Source organism: Podarcis bocagei (assembly GCF_964188305.1).
Source record: "Podarcis bocagei genome assembly, chromosome: 1".
Lineage (NCBI taxonomy): Eukaryota > Metazoa > Chordata > Lepidosauria > Squamata > Lacertidae > Podarcis > Podarcis bocagei.
Genome location: NC_138125.1, coordinates 114,632,966 through 114,648,018, shown reverse-complemented (window position 1 = coordinate 114,648,018; position 15,053 = coordinate 114,632,966). Strand labels below are relative to the sequence as shown.

At 45.1% G+C, this 15,053-nt stretch overlaps 1 protein-coding gene across 1 annotated transcript in view; it reads left to right on the top strand.

Moving 5' to 3' along the window:
• The window catches only part of ITGAV (integrin subunit alpha V), a 63,528-nt gene that overhangs the window by 40,121 nt on the left and 8,354 nt on the right, over positions 1 to 15,053 (top strand). Inside the window, exons 16-25 of the mRNA XM_081206128.1 lie at positions 2,006 to 2,064; positions 3,264 to 3,418; positions 3,784 to 3,921; positions 4,370 to 4,437; positions 8,041 to 8,188; positions 11,479 to 11,571; positions 11,749 to 11,828; positions 13,412 to 13,492; positions 13,615 to 13,720; positions 14,481 to 14,639. Of these exons, the coding sequence (XP_081062254.1) occupies positions 2,006 to 2,064; positions 3,264 to 3,418; positions 3,784 to 3,921; positions 4,370 to 4,437; positions 8,041 to 8,188; positions 11,479 to 11,571; positions 11,749 to 11,828; positions 13,412 to 13,492; positions 13,615 to 13,720; positions 14,481 to 14,639 (1,087 nt within the window). The remainder of the gene's footprint in view (positions 1 to 2,005; positions 2,065 to 3,263; positions 3,419 to 3,783; positions 3,922 to 4,369; positions 4,438 to 8,040; positions 8,189 to 11,478; positions 11,572 to 11,748; positions 11,829 to 13,411; positions 13,493 to 13,614; positions 13,721 to 14,480; positions 14,640 to 15,053) is intronic.

Genomic DNA, 15,053 nt, shown 5'->3' with positions numbered 1-15,053 from the left:
CAGACTAACCTGATCTCATTTTTTGACAGAATTACAAGCCTGGTAGATGAAGGGAACTCAGTGGATATAGCCTACCTTGATTTCAGTAAGGCATTTGACAAGGTGCCCCATGATATTCTTGTAAAGAAGCTGGTAAAATGCGGTCTTGACTCTGCTACCACTCAGTGGATTTGTAACTGGCTGACTGACCGAACCCAAAGGGTGCTCATCAATGGTTCCTCTTCATCCTGGAGAAGAGTGACTAGTGGGGTGCCACAGGGTTCTGTCTTGGGCCCGGTCTTATTTAACATCTTTATCAACGACTTGGATGATGGACTCAAGGGCATCCTGATCAAATTTGCAGATGACACCAAACTGGGAGGGGTTGCTAACACCCCAGAGGACAGGATCACACTTCAAAACGACCTTGACAGATTAGAGAACTGGGCAAAAACAAACAAAATGAATTTTAACAGGGAGAAATGTAAAGTATTGCACTTGGGCAAAAAAAATGAGAGGCACAAATACAAGATGGGTGACACCTGGCTTGAGAGCAGTACATGTGAAAAGGATCTAGGAGTCTTGGTTGACCACAAACTTGACATGAGCCAACAGTGTGACGCGGCAGCTAAAAAAGCCAATGCAATTCTGGGCTGCATCAATAGGAGTATAGCATCTAGATCAAGGGAAGTAATAGTGCCACTGTATTCTGCTCTGGTCAGACCACACCTGGAGTACTGTGTCCAGTTCTGGGCACCACAATTCAAGAAGGACACTGACAAACTGGAACGTGTCCAGAGGAGGGCAACCAAAATGGTCAAAGGCCTGGAAACGATGCCTTATGAGGAACGGCTAAGGGAGCTGGGCATGTTTAGCCTGGAGAAGAGGAGGTTAAGGGGTGATATGATAGCCATGTTCAAATATATAAAAGGATGTCACATAGAGGAGGGAGAAAGGTTGTTTTCTGCTGCTCCAGAGAAGCGAACACAGAGCAATGGATCCAAACTACAAGAAAGAAGATTCCACCTAAACATTAGGAAGAACTTCCTGACAGTAAGAGCTGTTCGACAGTGGAATTTGCTGCCAAGGAGTGTGGTGGAGTCTCCTTCTTTGGAGGTCTTTAAGCAGAGGCTTGACATCCATATGTCAGGAGTGCTCTGATGGTGTTTCCTGCTTGGCAGGGGGTTGGACTCGATGGCCCTTGTGGTCTCTTCCAACTCTATGATTCTATGATTCTATGATTCTAAGCAGAAAGAGCCTATCAACAGAACTAGCTAAATGGAAGGGTGGAAATCTGTTCACCCCACTGGGAGAATGTGCCCTAGCCGTCCCCGCCTCCATGGACAAGTCCTGTAAGGATGTGGAAAGGAAGTGAGTTGCTTGTGCTTCGTGTCTTGCCAACTCTTTTGAATGGCCAACATAGTTCTTGCACTCCTCCAAGTGCAATTTTATGGGAAACTCCATTTTGCCTTTATAAGAGTGAGGACCGACCTTACCATTAGGTGGGGGAAGCATACCAATAATGGGCAGCAGCAATGAGGTGTTGAGGAACATAGCTGTGTGTGCTACACAGCCTGCCCTGCACACACACACACACACACACACACACACACAGGCTAGCCTGCTGCCTTCAGATGTGGTGCTGAAATATTAAACTGGCAATTCAGTTGGCCTAAGTACATGGAATTTGGGGAGTTTCTGCCTCAGGCAGCAAAAAGTCGCGGACCAGCCCTAATAAGAGCTCAGTTATAGCAGTAAAATCTTACCAAAATAGATAAACTAAGCTCTTAAGAAAGTATATTTAATAACCGGGAGCTGAAGGAACCAGTGGAGGGAACTTTTTAAAGTTTCTTTAAACCCAACAACACCGACCAAGGAATCTGCACGTGCAACTAGATCTTATTAACAGTCATGAAAGGGTAGGTCTGGAAGCCACTACTGCACTTTTGCTGGTCAATAGATGTAGCTTGACCTTCAAGTACAAAATGTGTTTTGTTTTTAAATATTCTCTAATTTCCCCCAACAGTTTTAAAGTAAAGTTCTGTTTAAAAGCGGATGGCAAAGGAAGTCTTCCCAGGGACCTCAGTAAGTTCCTCAGTAGATTTACTTACCATACACTTTGGTTCTCCTCATATTGTCATCAGATGTTCAGTGGCAGTAATTTAAATTGTCAAACTTCTTCGGCTGTTCAAAGCCCCATTGGTATCAGACACATGCAAAACCCATGCCCCTTTTAAATCTTCTGGCTCAGACTTCACACCATTGTTCTTCTCAATGTATGGGGGGCAACTTTGTGGTGGTCTGCTAGCTGGAAAGATCCCCTTCTCTGAGGAATCGGTCAGAGAACCCTGGAAAATGGACCTATCTGGACTCAAATATGGGGTTCCCTGAGTGGTTTAAAGAAGGATGGAAGTATCAGGGAGCACAGCCGTAAGTTTCTGGCTGGCAAAGTTGTGAACATTGTGTGGCACACAATGAGATGAGAGTTGAAGAAGGCCAAGTGACAGTTCCCTCCCCAGGGTCCTTGGCTAAGATTTATTTATTGCATCCACTAGAGCTGTCCTGTTTGCACAGAGACTTCCACTTTCTCTGTGGAACTTTTGATGGATGCAATAATGGAATACTGAATAGTATAGTTTTTGTAAAATATGCAGGGATTTATATGTAAAATGAACCATGGAAAGAGAAGAAGGGAAGTCATTGATCTCTTAAGGATGTAAGATGAGTATTTTAAATTGTAAAACAGAAAATTTAATAAAAATTATATATATATATGTGTGTGTGTGTGTGTGTGTGTGTGTGTGTGTGTGTGTTCCTCTGCAGAGGAAAAACTATTTCATTTAGAAAAAGCTAGCATCTTGGGATAAGGCTAGGCTAGAATGTACCACCTCGTATCTGGTCTGTGAGAACAAGGCCTAGCAGCAGCCACTAAGGAATTGTGACACTAATAGGAGACATGCTGGGAAGTTAAGAGACAGGAATGGAACATCCCCACTGAGCAACAGTTAATCTAGGAGACCTGAGGCAGCAGTGGAAACAGAGAGCAACGAGAGTCAGTGCCATGCAGCGAATAGTTCCTGACTAGCTGGCAGAACTGGGTAGAGGCTGATGTTAGCAGCCTGTCTTGGCAGTCTTAGTCAGCAACCCCTTTCCTGTATGGTCCTGATTCTCTCAGCCACAGCATCTCTTCCAGCTCAGCATCCTGCCTTACCAGCGGCTGCTGCAGTAAGGCACGGCAAGACGTGAGCATTGCTTGACTAAAATGCCTTTTCCTTTGGCGGCAGCTTTTCATGTGGAGCTGCTGTTGGACAAGCTGAAGCAAAAAGGTGCCATCAGGAGGGCGCTGTTTCTCCACAACAGGCAACCGGTCCACTCAAAGAACATGACTGTCCCCAAAGGGGGTCGAATGAGCTGTGAAGAACTTCAGGCATTTTTAAGGGTAAGCGTCATACAAGGCCGCAACCCACCCACCTCCTGCCTTCTTGCTATATGTAGGGTTAACGTTATTGATGTCCGGAATCGGGGAGAGCCCTGTCTGGAGTGCCAGGACTCGAACTTGGAACCCTCTGCGTGCAAAGCAGATGCTGTGCCTCATGGCTACAGCCCTTCTCTTTTCTCCAAAATAATTTACAAATGGCTGCCTCTTATTTGCTTGGTTGTTGTTTTTAATTCCATCCACTATTGTTTCCATTAAAGTGGTAGGTAGCCACAAGCCTTTGTAGTAGATGTTTGATTGAGTTCCATTCCAGTATAATCATGCAGTTTTCGTTTTCTAAAAGCAACTCCATTTTTGTTCTCCCTTAGGACGACTCCGAATTTAGAGACAAGCTCACTCCAATCACCATATTCATGGAATATCAGCTAGATTACAAAACGGCTATGGACTCTACTGGCTTGCAGCCCATCCTTAACCAGTTCACTCCTGCAAATGTTAGCAGACAGGTACAGCACTTAGAGATTTAATGGCAAAATGTACTTTTGAATCGGCAAGTTCTCCTCAAGTTAATTCTCATGGTGGTTCTTTTAAATGTTTGAAAACACGCACGCACGCACGCACGCACGCACAAGCACACATTGCTTTATTCCTCGGGTGTGGCATTGCACTGAAGTTTGAAATTCCATCTCCACAACACAGAAGAATGTGTTCTGTAACAGTTCCCCTCTGTCATTTGCCCTTTTCACTGCCGGATAGCAGGTGTACGCTGTTCAAAAAGCAAAATTTGCCCTTTGCTATTCCCTCTTACTACATAGGGAAAGGGTTTCACATTAATAGTGCTAACTTTCGCACAAAAGGTAAAAGCATGGAGTATATAATGCATACATATTCTGGTAGTCTGAACAATTCAAATATCATATACCTAATTATTACTATTATCATTTACATATTTAGGCTCATATTCTTCTGGACTGTGGCGAGGACAATGTCTGCCGTCCGGACTTGCAAGTGGCCGTGAACAGGTACAAGTCTAACTCTTCTGCAAAATGGGCAATTAGTATAGTAAAGCCATTTGACCCAGTTCAGACAATCTCACTAAGATATGTGCAAGCCTTTCTCCCGCACGTGCAGCCCCATTACTCTTTCTTTTCTGGTACGTGCATTCAGGAATCTTCTGATTAACCATGGTTTCGTGTTCCACCTGAATCAAGAAACTGTGGCTGCTAGCTTCAGGAAAAAGCTAAGACACTGAACCAACTTCAAACTGTGGTTCAGTATCATGGCTTGTTCTAAAGCCGGTAGCCATTGTTTAATGGTTTCGGCAAAATGAGAAACTTTGATTAATTAGAGCAGTGTTTCCCAAACTTTTTTGGGCAACGGCACACCTGTTTACTGAAAAAAAATCTCGCGGCACACCACCATTAAAGCCCCGCCCCGTGACGTCAGCGCGCAGCGTCACACCGGGAGGGACGCACGAAAGTGAAAGTTTTTTCCCTCCCCCCTCAGTCCCTCGCTCGGAATTCAGCTCGTTTGGGGCATCGCTCCGGCTGCTCCCTCTCCCGCCGCGCAGGAGCGATGCCTCTCTCTGGCTCTCCCTCCGCGCAGGCTGAGGGAGGGAGGGAGGTGCGCGTGTGACCCGTCTCTGCTGGGAGACCAAACCCAGCGAGGCAGAGTCGCGCGGAGGCGCCCAGGCAGCGCTGCCGGCTGCGAGGAGGAGCGCCAGGCAGCAGCAGGAGGCGCGGCCTCTCCTCGCCGCCGCCGCCCCGCCTCTCGCCGCCCGACTCGCCCGCCTCCCTCCAGGCATCTCGCGGCACACCAGCCGATGTCTCACGGCACACTCGTGTGCCGCGGAACACCGGTTGGGAAACACTGAATTAGAGGTTCCTTGGTTTGATCTCTTGTGCTGTGAAGGGCAGAGCAAAGGGACTATGCACATGAATGGGCTCTTCCATGTACATAAAGATGGTGTAAAATTTGTTTCCCTTATCTCACATCTTCATTAGTTACTGCTAAATAATGGGGTAGTTCTGTGTCATTTTATCCAGCAGATGGCAGTGCTGTTTCTATACTGTATGTTTCGTGAGGCCTAGCTCTTTATAATTAGTTTACATCTAGGCAGGCCAGATACAATAGATTTTTGTACCTTTGCCAAGCTGCACGTAGCCGCAGTCTGTCTTCTGCGCAGCAAAATACCCTCTTTTTGCCCTGCTTTTGAGTTCTGAGAAGACTAGATGGTCCTCAAGAATCTACAATTCTGTGATTCTCTGACTGCTGTTTAGCTGGAAACAGCACTATACCAAACCCTCTGCTATAGCTGGCCGTTCAGTTGTTTTTGTACAATTCTGCTAATGTGTTGCATGACCTTGGCAGTTTACAGATGAAGTTGTTCCTGGGAGCACCTAGGAGAAGTGTTGCCACAGGCTCTTTTAAACGTTTAATGTGCTGTAGTGGGTGGGGAGCTACAGCGGTGGGTGGGCAAGTTTCTGTAATACTCTGGTGTTGAAGAAATGTGCTTGAGTGGAAGAACCATTTTCTGAAGGGTGGACCATTTAGCTGGCGATTTTTGTGCTTGGGGAACACCTGTTTTTGAAAAGCACTCTGCTGATCTAATGAGTGCAATGTCAGAGTGATGCTAGTACCTCACTGGGCCTGAAGTCTCCAACGTGGCACTCTCAGACATACTACTTAGCACCCACCCAGGCCCTCTACTCCCCCCCCCCATTTTTTAATTAGTTGGGTTTTTGTTTTGTTTTTTGAAATTCTTTGGTCACAGGTGTCAGCCTGCTTTCTTGTTTTGAGCCATTTAGACGTTTTGCTGTGGGGGCAGGGTTTGTACATCACCAGTTTTCTTCTGTGGAATGGGCATTTTGTGGTGCCTATAGGTTTATCAGTTTCCCAGATATGCCCCCAGACTCAAGAAGGTTTTTTGTGGTGAGGGCCTGTGCTAGGCTATGATTTTAACACAGCTATGGAAACACATTGATCTAGAGCAGTGGTTCCCAACCTTTTTGAGAGGTCAACCCACAAGTCTAAATGTATTTGGCATGGTGACCCACTGATTATCACATGGATTTTGGACCTTAGACATTTGGCAGCTGTTGGTTTCGTTCATTTTAACTGCAAGTCTTTGTTGTTGTTTTTATAACCATTACTTGAGACATCCAAGCAAAAAATTACTTAATAGCATTTATGTGGGATTTGTTGAAATTTTTATAGTACGTTCAAAGTTATTCATAGTTTTGTTTGTGGGAATGTAAGGACACCAATCATCTGATTGCAGGATATTCAATCATAATCTATAAAAATGTATTGCAGAAACATACAGATACACAAGCCATGTCATATGTAAAAAAAAAAGTATGAGTAGTTTTGACAGTTTTATTCACAACGAAGTCCATCTTGGCAAGTGTCAGTGGGGTGGCCGAGCTTGCATTTTGCTGTAGAGTAGATCAATGTGGGGTTTGATGGTTGTCAGACATAGTCTCAGATCATTATTGATACATAGCCTGCTTCTGTATTTCGTCTTCACAGCAGTCATTGCTTGAAAAGGCTGTCTCGCAAAGATATGTACTATCAAATGGCAACAGCATGGAGATCGCTTCATCAGCAAGCTCAGGGTACTTAGCATCATGAAGCCAAAATTTAGCTAACCTCAATTTCCAAAAATTATCTTTGCGGGTCCCCACACACAACAGTTTGATAGGTTGTTATTTTGGAACAAAGGCAACTTCATGGCACCAGTTGCAAAATGGTTTTGCACATGTTCAGACTTCTGTTTCTAAGCAAGCATACCCTTTAACAAACCCTAGCAGCAGATTCAGTCACTGTTCACCACAAGGTGCTCATACAGGAAGGGGTTTTTTTTTATGTGCTTGTGCATAAGATACAAGCTGTAAAAGTCATACCAAACAATTCCCGAGACCATATAACACCGGTCCTGAAAGATCTTCATTGGCTCCCAGTACGTTTCCGAGCACAATTCAAAGTGTTGGTGCTGACCTTTAAAGCCCTAAACGGCCTTGGTCCTGTATACCTGAAGGAGCGTCTCCACCCCCATCGTTCTACCTGGACACTGAGGTCCAGCACCGAGGGCCTCCTGGCGGTTCCCTCACTGCAAGAAGTTAGGTTACAGGGAACCAGGCAGAGGGCCTTCTTGGTAGTGGCGCCTGCCCTGTGCAACGTCCTCTCAGCAGATGTCAAGGAAATAAGCAACTATTTTACTTTCAAAAGACAACTGAAGGTGGCCCTGTTTAAGGAAGTTTTTAATGTTTGATGCTGTATTGTTTTTAATATTCAGTTGGAAGCCGCCCAGAGTGGCTGGGGAAACCCAGCCAGATGGTTGGGGTATAAATAATAAATTATTATTATTATTATTCCCTGTACAAGCACCCCACAGTGAGTTGTCACTGGATCTGCTGCCAACCTGCAGTGGCTCCCAAGTGTTAAAATGTCGAGCCTTTCAGCCAAAACGTTGTAAGAGGTATTCATCAGGCCAGCTAAGGATTAAAAGCAAACATTATTTGGGGTTTATTATAAAGCCCACAAGCCACTTGCAGGTCACGACCCACAGGTTGAGAAACACTGATCCAGAGGCCTCACTTTTGTTCCATATTGGTCTTGTGCAGTGATCAGAAGCAGATCTATATTGGGGATGAGAATCCTTTAACCCTGGTCGTCAATGCCGAGAACCTAGGAGAGGGAGCCTATGAAGCTGAACTCTTTGTCACTGTCCCACCTCAAGCAGACTTCATTGGCATAGTTCGCAACAAGGAGGTAAGTCTAGTGAGTACTGTTTTGGGGGGACAGGGGGCGGGCGGGTGTGGGGGATTCCCTGGTCCTGAATGGGGTAACTGTGCCCCTGAAGGAACAGGTGCGCAGCCTGGGAGTCATTTTGGACTCACAGCTGTCCATGGAGGCACAGGTTAATTCTGTGTCCAGGGCAGCTGTCTACCAGCTCCACCTGGTACGCAGGCTAAGACCCTACCTGTTCGCGGACTGTCTTGCCAGAGTGGTGCATGCTCTAGTTATCTCCCGCTTGGACTACTGCAACGCGCTCTACGTGGGGCTACCTTTGAAGGTGACCTGGAAACTGCAATTAATCCAGAATGCGGCAGCTAGACTGGTGACTGGGAGTGGCCGCCAGGACCACATAACACCGGTTCTGAGAGATCTGCATTGGCTCCCAGTACATTTCCAAGCACAATTCAAAGTGTTGGTGCTGACCTTTAAAGCCCTAAATGGCCTCGGTCCAGTATACCTGAAGGAGCGTCTCCACCCTCATCGTTCAGCCCGGATACTGAGATCCAGCACCGAGGGCCTTCTGGTGGTTCCCTCATTGCGAGAAGTATGGTTACAGGGAACCAGGCAGAGGGCCTTCTCGGTAGTGGCGCCTGCCCTGTGGAACGCCCTCCCAGCAGATGTCAAAGCAATAAACAACTATTTTACTTTTAAAAGTCATCTGAAGGCAGCCCTCTTTAGGGAAGTTTTTAATGTTTGAAGCTGTACTGTTTTTAATATTCAGTTGGAAGCCGCCCAGAGTGGCTGGGGAAACCCAGCCAGATGGGCGAGGTATAAATAATAAATTATTATTATTATTATTATTATTATTATTTGGGCAGAGTTTATTGCAACAAGTTTGTGTTTATTTATTGATGCCTTTATATCCCTTTCCTTCGGGTCCAGGTGGCATACATGATTCTCTCTCTCCTCATTTTATTCTCACAACAACCCTGAGGTGGGTTAGCCTGGCCCAGGGTCACCCGGACAGCTTCAAGACTGAGCGGGGATTTGAACCCTGGTCTCCCAGGTCCTAATCCAACACTCTAACCACTACACCAAACTGGCAATGCAGTGGCGTAAAATTAGACCTGTGCTAAGTGACCAACCACATACACAGTCTTCCTTTGTTTGTTGGAGTCTACTTGGGTTTTTGATATCACATATCTGGTTGCTGACAAAAGGATGCTGTGGAACCAACGTTCTGCAGCCTGCCATCCTCCTCAGTGTGTTTTGGACCACAAGTCTCATCACCATTGAGAGAGCTAATGGGAGCCCAGCAAAACCTGGAAGATACCAGTTTGGGGGAGTTTGCTATGGAAGTTTACTGCTATGGGTTTGCGTTATGGTCTGCAGTCCTACCTACCAATCCTGTGGTGGTAAGTCTGGTGCAGGAGACAGATTATTTTGAAATAATCTGCGTACACAGGTCCCTACTCAATAGTAGACCCACTGTGTGGCTCACTATCTCTTGGTATCAATTGCTCATCTCAAAATGAAAAACGGCAGTACAAATGAGATCTCAGTTCAGTTGTGCTCTTAGCACAAATGTGTATGTTGCTTTCTGTTTAGGGAGGGAGAGGTATGCAAGAAAATAACATCAGCTGCATTGGCTGCTGAAAATCCTTTCTACATGATGCTTAGCTCATGTGGTTGCATTTCAAACAATTGATGTGGGAAGCAGCAATATGAGTGGGCTACTCACATGATCAGAAGATCTGTACATTACAAACGGGACATGGAATAAGACTGCTAGGGAAACAGCTCTGGGCAACTGCAGTGAGTTTTAGACAAGACAATTCATTGAGCTTCAAGCTCCTAAGCATGGATTTGAACCTGGGTCTCCCACATCCCAAACCATAGTTCTGTCTACCATGTCACACACTCTCATCAAGCGCTAGTTCAGTGTAACCCAAACTTTCACTTGGTGGGGGGGGGGTTGCTTTCTTGCCTCTGCATCCGGGTTCCTTCATGATAGGCCTCAGTAATTTCACATTATAAATATAATCATTTTCCTTCCTTCAAAATGTCTACTTAGCATTTAAAGTAAGGAAACTGTTAGGCAAAACTTAAAAGTGCCACCTTTTGTGGCTATTTTGCTTCATCCCTTTTAGTTGATCATATGGTGCTGATGAACAGTGTGGACCTGCCAGCTGGAAGATAAAGCTGGATGATCCTCTCCTAAACTGGGAGAGAGGTGTCTTGTCTAGCAACAGTGAGCAGTCTGTGCAAAGCAAGCCAGGCTACTAAGACAAAGCTATTTTTGTTGAGGCGCTTAGAGCCACATATTTGTTAATTAAATTAATTCAGGCTCATGCTTTTACACCTTGGGAAATGAACGGGGCGATCCCAAGGGACTGGGATAAGTGCTTAGCTGTTGCTGTTTTGTCCCTAACATGGTAATAATTAAGACTGTACAACGCAATAAATGCACCAGAAAAATTCTGCCATGTCAAGATTCCCCCGCCATGATGCATTCAGGATTTACTTCAGAGTTGACTGTATTGGTATCTTAAAGAAGATTTAGGAGCCCAAGTTCTAGGTGAAATTTTAAAAAATAAATGTTTTGGTAATACAGTCATACCTTGGAAGTCAAACGGAATCCGTTCCGGAAGTCCGTTTGACTTCTAAAATGTTCGAAAACCAAAGTGTGGCTTCTCATTGGCTGCTGGAAGCTCCTGCAGCCAATCAGAAGCTGTGGAAGCCCCGTTGGATGTTCGGGTTCCAAAGAACGTTCGCAAACCGGAACACTCACTTCCAGGTTTGCGGCGTTCAGGAACCAAAATGTTTGACTTGCAAGGCATTCGGGATCCAAGGTACGACTGTACTATTGCCTAAGTAATGGAGCTGGCCTGCTAGAGTACTGATGAAATGTCGCCGCCTTAAACAAAGCAGCATTGCCCATTTGGAAGCCATTTTGGTGTTGTCAATACAGTTCCGAACTTGGACCTGAGTTCGATTTCCTCTTTAGTCATATGCACAATGGAAAAAATAATTCTTTCCCTCTCTTACATCTAGATAAGTGTGTGCTTAGAGATTACAGCCTGATAATGGATTATTTTCTCTGGACTTGAAAAACGCTAGTGATCTTTGCACCACACTTGCCAGCGGAGAGACAGGTTCTGAACCCTAAAATGTCATGTTTGATAGACCGCTCATAACCATTGGAAGTGCTAAAGAATTCAGTGCAGACAATAAATATCATTATATGTCAGAAGGAGAATGTGCTTAGAGAATGATAAGTACTGTGCTCTTCTCTGAAAACAGTCACCTTTGTTTCACTGCAGGATTTGGCAAGGCTTTCATGCGCATTTAAAACTGAGAATAAAACCCGGCTCGTTGTCTGCGACCTTGGGAATCCAATGAAAGCAGGAACAAAAGTAAGAATTAACAAAAACAAAGGGAACCCTATGCCTACAGCAGCAGGGTTTGCTGGTTTGGGAGGCAGCCTCATACTGACTGCCTTTTGGTTAATTGGATGAGCCACACGACGGGTTAAACCAACCTCTTTCCAACTGTCACATGTTAAATCCTGTACATCTTCTTTTGTGTTCAAGCTTTCAGCCGGCCTTCATTTTAGTGTTCATCAGGAATCTGAGATGGACACCTTTGTGAAGTTTGATCTACAGATTCGGAGGTATGGGGCACTTAGCACTGTGTATTCACCTAATAACTGGGGCTGCTATTGAAACGGGGGGGGGGGGGGGACACAGGCAGAAACGGAATTAAATTATAAATAATAGTAATATTATTGTCTGTAAGAATATTAAATTGCAACAATGTAATTATATGGTCATATACACACACTCTCACACACATTTCCTATTTAATACCACCGACTTCCCTTTTTAGCCATTTTCTTAATTTATTTAAAAGCATGTATGCATATCTCACATGTTTCAGAAATCTCCAAGCACCATGCAGTCTAAAAAGAAACAATATATCATTAAAACATTTTGCCCGTTAATGTCATAAATGAAATCTTGTTTGAGGATCTTCGTGTACTTGTGGCCTTTTGCATTTAAAAGGCCGCTGCCTCTCTTCCAGAATCTATTGTTTTAAAAACCTGCAATCTAACATCAGTCAGGACTGCATTGCCAATATATTACATTTAACCGCAAAGACTGAGATACTCAGCATATTAGTCAACATACGCTGTAAAAGGAATGTATTGATTTGCGCATCTCCAAAATGGGATGTACAGAGTGAGTTGGAGAGAGAGAGTGAAAGAAAGAAAGAAAGTGTGTTTATATTGGATTGCATTCCTCTTTTAAATGGCTGTCTTAAGACCAATGAAACTTCTGGCCAGAGAGAGCCTGACACATTTTGTTACCTGAGGCAAAGAATTCCAGAGGTTGGCCCCTAAATTTACAGTTTGCTGCCCTTTAAATGCAGGAATAGGAAACCTTTGGCCGAATGTATTGATTTGCGCATCTCCAAAATGGGATGTACAGAGTGAGTTGGAGAGAGAGAGTGAAAGAAAGAAAGAAAGTGTGTTTATATTGGATTGCATTCCTCTTTTAAATGGCTGTCTTAAGACCAATGAAACTTCTGGCCAGAGAGAGCCTGACACATTTTGTTACCTGAGGCAAAGAATTCCAGAGGTTGGCCCCTAAATTTACAGTTTGCTGCCCTTTAAATGCAGGAATAGGAAACCTTTGGCCCTCCTGATAGTGTTGTACTCCCATCAGCCCCAAACAGCATCACCAGTGATTGGAGAAGATCAAAGTCGTAGCCCATGGGTAGGCAAACTAAGGCCTGGGGGCCAGATCCGGCCCAATCACCTTCTCAATCCGGCCAGCGGACAGTCCGGGAATCAGCATGTTTTTACATGAGTAGAATGTGTCCTTTTATTTAAAATGCATCTCTGAGTTATTTGTGGGGCATAGGAATTCGTTCATTATTTTTTCAAAATGTAGTCTGGCCCACCACATGGTCTGAGGGACAGTGGACCGGCCCATGGCTGAAAAAGGTTGCTGCCCCTGTCGTAGCCCAACAATGTCTGGAAGGCCACTAGCTTCCCACCTCTGATTTAAAGGAGAAAGTTCTCAGAAAGCAGCCACTCTTCAGGCATTGCAGGAAACGCAACTCACTTGAAATGGGCTACTGAACTGAACCGTGTGCTTTCAGCGCATGCCACCTGTAGGGTAGAACCTTCTTCCTTTTACCTTCGACAGCAGCACATGACTTGACTCACTGTGCCATTGCATTGTTTCACAGCTCTAACATGTACAACAACCTAAGCCCTGTGACATCTTATCAGGTGGACCTGGCCATCTTAGCAGTTGTCGAAATCAGAGGGTGAGTGATGGCCTTGGTGCCATTTTAGCTAGTGCCTCATTTCCTTCATTTCACAATTACTCGGCTTCTGCTGCATGCTCACGGTGCCTGGTGGTTATTGTGCGCTCCTTGTGTAATTTTAGGATTTCTTCTCCGGATCATCTTTTTCTCCCAATTCCTAATTGGCAACCCAAGGAGAATCCAGAAACAGAGGATGACATCGGGCCTCTGGTTCAACACATCTATGAGGTAAATCTGTGCTCAAGGCTGTAACCAGAAGGCCATGCCTGCTAGAATCATGCCTTACCTCTTGCCAGAATGGCAAACTAATCAGATGGCCTTGTGGGCTGCAGAGTGAGGTCCACCAGGCAGCTTAGTACTGTATGCAGGGATGTCACATGCCATGGTGTGTTCATGCATTTATGGTACCGAGGCCACCCTTCTACCCTCCTCTCTCCCCCAGAAACAGAACAGAAAGACTTAAGAGCATGCCTGAAAAATGTGTTACCTGCCAAGCCAAACACAACCCATGAGTCACTGTACTGTAGCCTGCCAGGTGCTTCACAACCTTTGGGCGGTATTTAACATAACAAATATGTATTACAAAAGCATTACACAAGGGCTTTTGGAGACCTGAGGAGTGGGGCGGGATTTTCCGTTCTAACATCTGTAGTGGCAAGTGGTTCAGTTCTGAACCAATGTCACACAGCTTTGAGATAGGTAAGAGCAGAGGGATTTGCTGTGGTCAACCTGATGTTGGCCCTTCAGATGCTATTGGACTGCAGCTTCTATCATCCTCAGCCAACATGAGCGGTGGTCAGGAATGAGGGGAGTTGTAGTCCAACAACATCTGGATGGCCTTTAAAATAGCATAGGACTGCCTGGCTATGCCCACAGACAAGCTGTTGGGGCATATGCCACAATAGCCATAGGAGGGGATAGGATTGTACTGCAAGAGTGAAAATAGCATCGTTCTTTGTGGTCATTTGTTTCTCCTGCCTCTCACTAGCTCAGAAACAATGGCCCGAGTGCTGTCAGCAAAGTGATGCTCAATCTTCAGTGGCCTTACAAGTATAACAACAACACCCTGTTGTATATTATGGAATATGAAATTGAAGGCCCCATGAACTGCACTTCCGATATGGAGATTAACCCGCTAAAAATTAAAGTAAGTCGAAAGCATCTTCAGATATTCCGTGTACTGAGCAATCCATCTGTCTTGAATGTTTAAAGCAATACAAATCATTGTTAATGGTTATAATGCTAAAGAATATTCAACTTCATTGCCATCAAAAGGGGCAGGGGGGAATCCAGCAGTTGTTAGCTTGTATCTGCCCAAATGCTTGGGCAAAGAGGTTCTTCTGTGCAAATGTTGAGCGAATTCGTTAGAGAAGAGAGGTACAGGGAGAAATGAAGTGACCTTGGGAGGGTGATGATGCAAACATACTCTCATCTCATTTTCTCAGCAGCATAGACCTTCCCCACTAATGATCTGGTTGAAGTCACCTCACTCCCTAACCAGCCCATCCCCTTGTGGGCTCACTTGACAACAGCAGTTCCCTGAATGTGGACAGGGCAAGTG